This window comes from Dendrobates tinctorius, unplaced genomic scaffold (genome assembly GCF_039654945.1).
Source record: "Dendrobates tinctorius isolate UK_male_01 unplaced genomic scaffold, ASM3965494v1 ptg000060l, whole genome shotgun sequence".
Classification (NCBI taxonomy): domain Eukaryota; kingdom Metazoa; phylum Chordata; class Amphibia; order Anura; family Dendrobatidae; genus Dendrobates; species Dendrobates tinctorius.
Window position 1 is genome coordinate 6,005,505 of NW_027361728.1, and position 12,370 is coordinate 6,017,874.

Here is a 12,370-nt window from a genome sequence, read left to right on the forward strand (position 1 = left end):
TCCTTATTGATCTCCATGACGACGACCCTGATGACGACGACCCTGAAGACCACACCAAAGAAGACCAGAAATATGACCCTAAATAATAAGACCAAGAGGACAAAGAACATGAAGACAACCACCAAGATACAGAACAAAAGACAGAAGAACAAGAAGCAGAAGAAGCAAAAGCAGAAGAACAGAAAGCAGAAGAACATTAAGCATAAGACTAAAAATCAGCATAGAAGAAATCAAAATTATAAGCAGAAGAAGACTAAGCAGTAAATGGGGGTGAGTCCGTTCCTCCTCGTGGTGCCCCTGGAAAATGCCTGCTGTTGCAGGCCAAACTGAACGCGGACAAATCCTGTTGTAAATCTTTTGTGACAGGCAGAACGTAAGGTGTAATCTTATAACTTTTATAGATAAGTACTACAGGAATGCCTGTCACCATAAGAAAATGAAGACAAAGAAGAATAGGAAGAAGATGAAGAAATAGCATATTAAAATTGATAATAGCTGAATAAGAAGAATATGAAGAATGGAAAAAAAAATTAATGGGAAGAAGATGAAGAAGAAGAAGATGAATAAGGTGAAGAAAAAGTTGATAAAAAAAATGCTACTGCTGCGGATCATGAAGGAGAAAGTGTGGGAGAAGTACAAAAGAACGTGAAGAGCATGGAAGTTGTGAAACATACATATCTGACAAAATATAAAAAAGGTTAATATAGTCAATATCTTTTTAACTCCGAACGTACTGAAAAAAAAAATTGAATTAATGCTATGCCATGTGATTTGAATAAACCACTATGCTTTTAATGTCTCCTCCACCTCCCACAATACATTCTACATGATTCTTATTTGTTTTCAATTATGTAGAATTAGCCAACAAGGAAATAAAGGGCTTTTTTTAATTCCGATACCGGAAGTCCCATTGACTTGAATGGGACTTCCGGTATCGGAATCGGCGATACCCGATATTTTTATCGTATCGGGCAATACCATCCGATACGATATTTTTGGATATCGAACGGTATCGCTCAACACTACTAGTCACGTGTAACGGAATTATTTTTCATTCACCCTGTGGTATTAAGAAATAAAGATCCATTTATTTGCATAATTTTGGGAATGTGCAGTGAAGTGACTTATATGTGTCATGGGAACCATTCTGATCTGCTTGCACCCCCATCCCATTGACACAGAGTGCACCCCTAATTATTCTTACTTGCTAGCAATATTATGATATGGTGTGTATAGTAGTAGTCTAAATGTTGTTTCATATTTTTTTTATCTTTTTAGAAGGTATTAGACAATCTCGGCTTGCAGGGGTTATGTTTCATGTTCCATTGATTTACAGGGTAGCCACCTACCCTGAACTAAAGAAATGTATTATTCATTGTGGAGAACATCAATTTTGCATAATTGTTAATGAAAGATTAAACCCTTCTACAGAATTAATGTCCAGCTTGTTCTGGTGTCATTTTAATTCAGCATATAATAAATGTTAACACAACCAGCACCATCCTTTATCTCCATCTATAGACAGAGATAATATAAATTTACCTGAAAACATCATAGTCATCATAAAACGGCTGCGTCTGAACCACTGTGAAAGCAATTGTTTGCACAATCAAACTAAAGATGGTGTGCAGAACCATTGACAATAACAAAGGTGGAGAAATGAGCTGTCCAGAAGGCCGATAAGGAGCCAGTTTCAGAGCGGGGCCAGTAAGACTCACTGAAAAAGAATATTATCCCATAAGTAAATGAGAGCACAATTTAATTAGTAACCCACAAATTTCCATCAACCATCTACTGTGATATAGTGTAGAAGAAATTGGCTTACTTTTGAGGCATACAGAAAATTCAAAATAAAGATGAAAGAATTGATTAAAAAATGGTATTGGATTTAGTTTCAGAAGCATTTTTTAATTTTCTTGAATCCAGTGGCAGTTGGCCGCCCTTTTGTTTGATTAGTTGTAGGGTTAGGAATGGATAAAAAAAATAAATATAATACCTTTTTCTGCCCTTCATCTGTCCTGCTGTGCAGCTCCCTCTGGTTCTAGTCACTCTTCAAGACTCTTCTGCAACTACGGCCCTGATTAGACCTCAACTCTTTGACTTGGCATCATGCAACATCAATATGTCATGAGGCCTGATCAGTGCCAGAGTCCAAAAGCCCTGATGAGTGACTGGAGCAAAAAACATTGTGTACTGGGACAAGGGAAGGCCAAGAAGAGGTAAGTATTGTGCTAGTTTTCTTTTAACCTTATGTCTATTATGTGCTTTTGTCCCAGTGACCTCAGACAATTATAAACATTTGTTTTCACATCTAATCTAATTTAGGCAGATTTGTTCACAATAATTACTAATATCATATTTCTTTATTTTAAAAAAATCACTTTTTTCCCCAGAAATTAACCCCTTTACCCCCAAGGGTGGTTTGCATGTTAATGACCAGGCCAATTTTTACAATTCTGACCACTGTCCGTTTATGAGGTAATAACTCTGGAAAGCTTCCATGGATCCCGGTGATTCTGACACTGTTTTCTTGTGACATATTGTACTTCATGATAGGGGTAAAAATTATTTGCTTTGATGCGTTTATTTGTGAAAAAATTGGAAAATTGGCGAAAATTTTAAAAATGTTGTAATTTTCCAAAATACTTAATAAGTAACATTTCCCACATGTCTACTTTACATGAGCACAATCGTGCAACCAAACTTTTTTTGTTAGGAAGTTATAAGGGTTAAAAGTAGACGTGCGATTTCTCATTTTTAGGCTACCTTTACACTTGCCTTTTTTTGCAGCGCGTTTTTCCCGCAAAAAAACTCATGGAAAAAACGCATACAAACGCTGCGTTTTTTTCAAGCATTTTTATGTGCATGCATGAAAAAAACGCAGCGTTTTTATGCGTTTGTATGCGTTTTTAGTGCGTTTTTACCGCGTTTGCATTTCTTTCCAACATTAGTTGGCCTCACCAAGAAAATCAAGATAGGGTTAGGATTAACACTAACCCAAACCATGACTTTACTAACCCTAACCCTAACCCTTAACCAAACCATACTAACCCTAACCCTAACCCTTAACCAAACCATACTAACCCTAACTCTAACCCTAACCCTTAACCAAACCCTACTAACCCTAACCCAAACCCCAACCCTAAACCCTAACTAACCCTAAACCCTAACCCTTAACCAAACCATACTAACCCTAACCCAAACCCTAACCCTAACCCCTAACCCTAAACCCCCTTAACTAACCCTAACTCTAACCCAAACCCCTATTTTCCATTGTCTAACCAATGGTCAACAAAAAAACGCATGCGCAAAACAACGCATACATGAGCATGCAAATGCGCACGTATGCGCACCCATAGACTTACAATGGGTGTCTTGCTGCAAAAAACGCACTGCGCCCATGCGTTTTTTTGAGGCAAGTCGGATGCCCAAAAAATGCAACAGGATGCATTTTGTGCGCCCGAGCGCACACCACAAAAAAGCATGCGCGTAAAAACGCATACAAACGCTTGTGTTTGCGCACATAAGCGCATCCCATGCAAAATATAGGAAAAAAACGCATGCAATTTTTAGCGCTAAAATACAGCACAAAAAACGCAAGTGTGAAACCAGCCTTAGAACAAAATTTACCAAACCATTTTTTTAGGGACCAAATCACATTTGAAGTCACTTTGACGGGTCTATATGATAGAAAATACCCAAAAGTGACATCATTCTAAAAACTGCACCCCTCAAGGTGCTCAAAACCACATTCAAGAAGCTTATTAACCCTTCAGGTGCTTCACAGGAATTTTTGGAATGTTTTAAAAAAATGAACATTTACCTTTTTTCACAAAAAATTTACTTCAGATCCAATTTGTTTTACTTTACCAAGGGTAACAGGAGAAATTGGACCCCAAACGTTATTGAACAATTTGTCCTGAGTACACCGATACCCCATATTTGCAGGTACACCACTGTTTGGGTGCATGACAGAGCTCGGAAGGGAAAGAGCGCCATTTGACTTTTCAATGCAAAATTGGCTGGAAAAGAGATCGCACACCATGTCGCGTTTGGAGAGCTCCTGATGTGCCTAAACAGTGGAAACCCCCAAATGACACCATTTTGGAAAGTAGACCCCCTAAGGAACTTACCTTGATGTGTGGTGAGCACTTTGAACTCCCCAAATGCTTCACAGAAGTTTTATAATGTAGAGCCTTAAAAATAAAAAATCATATTTTTTTCCCAAAAATGATCTTTTCGTCCCCAATTTTTTATTTTCCCAAGGGTAACAGGAGAAATTGGACCAAAACGTTGTTGTGCAATTTGTCCTGAGCATGCTGATACCCTATATGTGGGGGTAAACCACTGTTTGGGCGCATGGCAGAGCTTGGAAGGGAAGGAGTGCCATTTGACTTTTCAATGCAAAATTGGCTGGAATTGAGATCAGATGCCATGTCATGTTTGGAGAGCCCCTGCCTAAACAATGAAAACCCCCCAATTCTAACTCCAACCCTAACCCCAACACACACCTAACCCTAATCCCAACACTAACCATAACCCTCACCACAAACCTAACCCTAACACCCCACTAATCCTAATCCCTAACCCTAACCCCAACCCTAACTTTAGCTCCACCCCCAACCCTAACCCTAATGAGAAAATGGAAATAAATACATCTTTTTAAATTTGATTATTTTTCCCTAACTAAGGGGGTGGTAAAGGGTGGTTTCATTTACTATTTATAGTGGGGCTTTATTGCGGGTTTTTATGTTTGGCAGGATGTCACACACTAAAAGACACTTTTTATTGCAAAAAATAGTTTTCTCATCACCACATTTTGAGAGCTATAATTTTTCCATATTTTGGCCCACAGAGTCATGTGAGGTCTTGTTTTTTGCGGGACGAGTTGATGTTTTATTCACACCATCTTCGGGTACATGACATTTTTTGATCGCTTTTTCTTCCTATTTTTGGGAGGCAGAATGAACAAAAATCAGCAATTCATGAATTTCTTTTGGGGGGCCTTTATACAGATCCGCGTGTGGTAAAATTGATAAAGCAGTTTTATTCTTCGGGTTACCTCACTTATATCATTTTTTTTATGTTTGGAGCTTTTATACAATAAAAACTTTTTTATATAATAAACAATTATTTTTGCATCGCTTTATTCTGAGAGCTATAATTTTTCTGGTCATTGAGATATATGGTGGCTTGTTTTTTGCAGGACAGCATGACATTTTCAGTGGTAGGACGTTTATTTATATCCATCTTTTTGATCGCATGTTATTCTACTTTTTGTTCGGCGGTATGATAAAGCATTGTTTTTTTGCCTTGTTTTTTTTTAACGGTGTTCACTAAAGGGGCTAACTAGTGGGACAGTTTTATAGGTCGGGTCGTTACGGACGCAGCGATACTAAATATGTGTACTTTTATTGTTTAGATTTTTTTTTATTTAAATATTAATTTATTGCTGGAATAAATATTGATTTTTTTATTATTGTTTTTATTATTTTTTTAAAATATTTTTACAATTATTAAAAAAAAAATGTTTCATTTAATTCTTAGTTTTACACCTTGTCCCACTATGGGACACTCATTTTTTGCAGCCTGATCGCTTCTATACAGTATAATGCATAGCTGAATGCTATAGAAGATGTCAGGGCTGCAGCTTCTGTGCACTGGCCTGTGAGACTTCCTGACATGCATTGTGCATGATGGGAAGTCTCTCAGGCCTAGAGACCAGGATGTCTCCATGACGACATTGGGTCTCCATGGCAGTGATCGGGACCCTGCATTATGCCACAGGATCTCTGATCCAAAGGCAGAGGGGCTGTCACAGTTCATGTTTGATCGCAGTGTTCTAGGGGTTAAAGTACCGTGACCACTCCTGGCACTTAGTGCCGGGTGTCAGCTGTGAGAATCAGCTGACACCCGGCCACGATCATCCACACTTTCGCCGTGAGCACGGCTAATCGCTTATGATGTACTATACCGTCCATGGGCATTAAGGCCCAGGGCACATGGACAGGATAGTACATCATATGTCAGAAAGGGGTTAAGATATCTAGATATACAATAAAGATATAAAATTTATGTGAAAAAGATGAATGTGAACATATGTTCATAGCTACTATACATTATTTTATTAAGGTGAGAACACAGCTTTAGCATAAAGTACAACAAAATTATAATTGTTCATGTGCATATACAGTACTCATTTTTCATGGATTTCCTTCAGCATACTTACTTGTTAAAGTGACGGCAATGGTTATAGCCACATCTTGCATCATATAAAGATGGACTCCAATAAACTTTTGCTTCTACATAAAAAGAAAAAGTAAAAGGTATAAACTTTTTATGCAAAATGAGAGCAAAGAAGAAAACCGAAAATTTGGGAGCAAGATTATTATGCAACCTGTAATATTATTATGCAGAACTCTACAATGTATGTTACACATCTACAATGTTAGTTTTTAGGTGTAACATGCCTAGTGTGCATGCCCTATTGCTGAAGCTCTCATATAGGGGCCTAGTGTTGTTTTCCGATAATTTTCTAGTTAGAAAAGTAGCAGAAATGTTAAAGGCTTATTCACTATATTGAAAATGATCACTTGTCCACTGCTCCGATCACTCTTTATTTTTAATGGGACTGTTGGGAAAGGCCAAAATCTTCTCAGCTATTGCCAACAATCCCACAGAGAATAAATGGAGCATTGACATAGTAGGCTTATAAAAAGAAGAAAGAAAAAAAATACTCCTGCTATATCTTCTCATTTTTCTACCTCCTGTCTCCTCAATTTCTCTTCCAATGGGGGTTGTTACATGACCACTGCAGCCAATCAGCTGTCACTGATTGGCTGCAGGTATGACATTTTGTTCAAAGTGGTGAAATTGCACCAAGCATAATCTGTCTTTTATAAAACACTGTTTTGTAGCTTCTACTAAATTTTATGCCAAAGATGTAGCACGTGCTTGTAAATACTGGAAAAGTAGAAACCGTAATAGTAAAGCAGTTGTAATGATGACAGCATCACAAGAACGATATGAAATCATTAGCAGGTGTTACAAAACACTAGGCATTTAAAGACAAATTTGGAAAGGGCTATATTACGCTGAGTTCACACGTAGCTTTTTTTTGCGCTTCCGTGGCAGTTTTAAACACACGATTTTGCCGCGAAATGCAAAAAATAAGCATCCTATGCATTCCTATGGGATTCAGCAATGCTGTGCTAATGCTGCGTTTTTTTCCGTGGCGGAATCGCTTCGCGGTAAAAAAACGCAGCATGCTCATTAATTTAGCGGAATCGCGGCGATCCCGCACCCATAGGAATGCATTGTTCTGCTTACTTTCCACTTGTGGCTGTGCACACCATGCGAAAAGTAAGCAGAACACTTGCGGATGGTACCGATGGTCCGGAGGAGAGGAGACTGTCCTCCAGGCTCTGGGTACCATATCCCTGTAAAAAATAGAATTAAAATAAAAAAAATTGTTTTTCTTACTGTTATGAATGGGTCACCGAGGAAGAAAAAAACAACAAGCTAAGTCTCAGAAAACCAGAGAGGTTGGTAACTATGCAGATTGCAGACCCCTGATCTTAACCACACAACTAGCAGCAGTCGTGGAGCATTCCTACGATGGTCCTAGATGCCTCGTCACAACCGGAGAGCTACATAAGCCTAAAGCAGGAAAAGAGAAACACTAACTGCCCCAGAGCAGACCCCAAAGGAAAGACAGCCCCCCACATGTATTGACGGTGAAAGAAGATGAAAATACAAACAAAGGCAAAAAACAAACTTAACTTGAGATGACTGGAAGAGAGCTGAAGTCCAAGACCTGAGAAGCAGACTGAATCACCAGCACCAGGATAGGGCGTCGGCTGTCTTATATCCAGTCTGATACTCCAGAGATCCAATCATTATCCTCCTCATCAGGTGGCAGATCACTACCACTTAAACCAACCTCACTACCTCCTGTCACCACCAGAGGGAGAACGGAAGGAGAACTCTCAACTGGTGGAGGAAATGAGTTCATAACACTTACCTTCCGATGTCTCGCGCAGCTTTCCCGCCGTTCTCCACGCTCCCGGTCCCAGTAATCCTTTGCGAGAATGACCACGATGGCGTCCGTTCTTGCGGGATCGCGAGGTCTTGCGGTCATTCGCGATGACGTCGGAGCGCGACGTCATCGCGAATGACCGCGAGACGTCGCGATCCCACGAGAACGGATGCCATCGCGGTCATTCTCGCAAAGGATTACTGGGACCGGGAGCAAGGAGAGAGGCGGGAGGGCTGCGAGGGACGTCGGAAGGTAAGAATAACAATATTTTTTATTTTTTTAATTATTTTTTACATCCTATCTTTTACTACTGATGCTGCATAGGCAGCATCAGTAGTAAAAAGTTGGTCTTACTCGTCAAACACTATGTTTGTCGAGTGTGACCAACCTGTCAATCAGATCTCCAAGCGATGCTCCAGATCGCTTGGAAAACACTAGCATTTTGCAAGCTAATTACGCTTGCAAATCACTAGTTTTTCCACGGGAAAATGGTGGAAATTTAAAATGCGATTTTCCCGCGGAATGGAATCCGGAATTGTCGCGGTAACTTCCGCGAGAGTTCCACTACGTGTGAACGTAGCTTTAATGTACAACTAACAAAGATGACATCAATTTAACATATTAAAATATATGATCATACCCAAAATAGAATCAGCATACATATGAATTCAATGATAGCATACATTGCTATATACTTGAACATGCAGAATGATGTTACAAGGCAGTTTCTTCCTTCTCTGAAAAGAAAAATAAATATTTAACTAAATAGAAATAAGCGGCATAATGTATTAGTTTTTATTTACCAAATAAATAACTGCCATACTTTTATTTTGAAGGTAATACACATTTTTATCTTGAAGATAACTAATGGTGTTTTGCCAGAATGAAATGTGTATTGTAGACAATAGTTGCTAATTTATATATGATCAAATAGTGCAATCTTTGTGCCAAAGATTTTCCATTTTCACATAGGAAGAGTTTTAAAATGGCACCAAAATTTACCCCACAATTTCTACTGAACGTGGCAATGCCCCATATGTGGTTCTACAGTACTACTTAGCCATACAGAGAGACTCGGGAGGAACTGAGCGTTATTTGCCTATTCAAGTGAATGGGTCTATGCACGTCAGTGTGTTTCCATGGACCATGTGTCCGTGGGCAAAACATGCTGACATGTCCATTTTTTAACCCCTTTCTGACATCTGACGTACTATCCCGTCCATGGGACCCGGGCCCCTATGCCCATGGACGGGATAGTACGTCATAGCGATCAGCGATGCTCTCGGCACTATGTGTCAGGGGCTGTCATGGACTGCCCCCGGCACGGTAACCCCTGGTACACTGTGATCAAACACGATCGCAGTGTACCGGGGGGTTAGGGAAGCATCGGCAGGGAGGGGGCTCCCTCTGTGCTTCCCTGAGACCCCCGCTGCTGCAAGGGCCTCCTTCCCTGCAGGTTCCCAGATCCAATATGGCGGCGGGGGCCTGCAGGGAACCGGCTTGCTCAGTGCCTGCCAAGATCAGGCATGAGGAAGCCTTCTGCAGTGCCTGTGTCAGATTGCTGATCTGTCACAGCGATCTGTGATGTGCCAGATCAGCGATCTCTCACATGACAGTGATGTCCCCCCTGGGACAGTGTAATAAAGTAAAATAAAAAGTGTGAAAATAATTTATTAAAAAATCGCTAAATAAATAAAAAAAAATATTCTCTAATAAATTCATTTTTTGGAAATAAATAAAAATAAAAAAAAATAAAAGTACACATATTTAGTATCACCGCGTCCATAACGACCTACCCTATAAAACTGTCCCATTAGTTAACCCCTTTAGTGAACCCCTTAAAAAATAAAAATAAAAAACAAAGCAAAAAATAATGCTTTATCATTATACTGCAAAAAATAAAGTGCAATAATGCGCAATCAAAAAGACGGATATAAATAGCCATGGTACTGCTGAAAACGTCATCTTGTCCTGCAAAAAACAAGCTGCAACACAGCATCATCAGTGAAAAATTAAAAACGTTATAGCTCGCAGAATAAAGCAATGCAAAAATAATTATTTTTTATATAAAATAGTTTTCATTGCATAAAAGTGACAAAACATAAAAAAAACATAAATGAGGTATCGCTGTAATCGTACTGACCCGAAGAATAAAACCGCCTTATCAATTTTACCACACACGGAACGGTATAAACGCACACCCCAAAAGAAATTCTTGAAACGCTGGTTTTTGCTCATTCGGCGTCACAAAAATCGGAATAAAAAGCGATCAAAAAATGTCACATGCTCGAAAATGGTACCAATAAAAATATCAACTCGTCCCGCAAAAAATAAGACCTCACATGACTCGATGAGTCAAAATATAGAAAAATTATAGCTCTCAAAATGTGGTGATGCAAAAACTATTTTTACAATAAAAAGCATCTTTTAGCGTGCGACAGCTGCCAAACATAAAAAATCCGCTATAAATAGTAAATCAAACCCCCCTTTATCACCCCCTTAGTTAGGGAAAAATAATAAAATTTAAAAAATGTATTTATTTCCATTTTCCCATTAGGGTTAGGGATAAGGTTAGGGCTAGGGCGCTAGGGTTAGGGTTAGGGCTAGGGTTAGGGCTAGGGTTAGGGCTGAGATTAGGATTAGGGGTGTGTTCGGGTTAGGGTTGGAGTTAGAATTTGGGGGGTTTCCACTGCTTGTGCACATCAGGTGCTCTCCAAATGCAACATGGCATCTGATCTCAATTCCAGCCAATTATGCATTGAAAAAGTCAAATGGTGCTCCTTCCCTTCCAAGCTCTGCCATGCGCACAAACAGTGTTTAAGCCCCATATATGGGGTATCAGTCTACTCAGGACAAAATTGCAAAACAACTTTTGGGGTCGAATTTCTCCTGTTACCCTTAGGAAAATAAAAAATTGGGGGCAAAAATATCATTTTTGTGGAAAAAATATGATTTTTTTATTTTCATGCTTGGGCGTTATAGACTTCTGTGAAGCACTTGGGGGTTCAAAGTGCTCACCACACATCTAGATAAGTTCTGTGGGGGATCCAGTTTCCAAAATGGGGAGTTTAAACAGTTTAAGCACATCAGAGGCTCTCTAAATGCGACATGACACCCGCAGACCATTCCATCAAAGTCAGCATTCCAAAACGTCACTTCTTCCGTTCCGAGCCCCGACGTGTGCCCATACAGTAGTTTTCTCCCACATATGTGGTATCAGCGTACTCAGGACAAATTGGACAACAACTTTTGTGGTCCAATTTCTCCTGTTATCCTTGGGAAAATAAAAAAATTGGGGACTAAAAGATCATGTTTGTGGAAAAAATATTATGTTTTTATATTCACGCCCGGGCGTTAAAAACTTCTATGAAGCCCTTGGGGGTTCAAAGTGCTCACCACACATCTAGATAAGTTCCATGGGGGGTCTAGTTTCCAAAATGGTGTCATTTGAGGGGGAGTTCCACTGTTTAGGCACATCAGGGGCTCTCCAAACACAGCATGGCATCCAATCCCAATTCCAGCTAAAAAAGTCAAATGGAGCTGCTTCCCTTCCGAGCTCTGCCATGCACCCAAATAGTGGTTTACCCCCACATGTGGGGTATCAGCGTACTCAAAACAAATTACACAATAACTTTAATGGTCCTGTTATCCTTAGGAAAATAAAAATTGGGGTGAAAAGATCATTTTTGTGGAAAAAAATGTGATTTTTTTAATTTTACGACTGTATGTTAGAAACTTCTGTGAAGCCCTGGAAGGTTCAATGTTCTCACCACACATCTAGATAAGTTCCTTTGGGGGTCTAGTTTCCAAAATGGGGTCACTTGTGGGGGGTTTCCACTGTTTAGGCACATCAGGGGCTCTCCAAACGTGACATGGCATCGGATCTGAATTCCAGCCAATTTTGCTTTGAAAAAGTCAAACGGCGCTCCTTCCCTTCTGAGCTCTTCCATGCGCCGAAACAGTGGTTCCCCCCATATCAGGTATCAGCGTACTCAGGATAAATTGCACAATAACTTTTGCAGTGCAATTTCTCCTGTTACCCTTGGTAAAATAAAAAAAAAATGGACCTGAAGTAATTTTTTGTGAAAAAAAGTTAAATCTTCATTTTTTTTTAAACATTCAAAAAATTCCTGTGAAGCACCTGAAGGGTTAATAAACTTTGTGAATGTGGTTTTGAGCACCTTGAGGAGTGCAGTTAGAATCATAGAATCGTAGAGTTGGAAGGGACCTCCTGGGCCATCTGGTCCAACCCCCTGCTCAAAGCAGGATTCGCTAAATCATCCCAGTCAGATGTCTGTCCAGCCTCTGTTTGAAGACTTCCATTGAAGGAGA

At 39.6% G+C, this 12,370-nt stretch overlaps 1 protein-coding gene across 1 annotated transcript in view; it reads right to left on the reverse strand.

Moving 5' to 3' along the window:
• Positions 1–1,538: 1,538 nt before the first annotated feature.
• Positions 1,539–12,370, reverse strand: part of LOC141092729 (probable cation-transporting ATPase 13A4) — a 328,264-nt gene continuing 317,432 nt past the window's right edge. Inside the window, exons 21-23 of the mRNA XM_073579122.1 lie at positions 8,679–8,775; positions 6,230–6,302; positions 1,539–1,717 (exon numbers count right to left, since the gene is read on the reverse strand). Coding sequence (XP_073435223.1) covers positions 1,539–1,717; positions 6,230–6,302; positions 8,679–8,775 — 349 coding nt within the window. The remainder of the gene's footprint in view (positions 1,718–6,229; positions 6,303–8,678; positions 8,776–12,370) is intronic.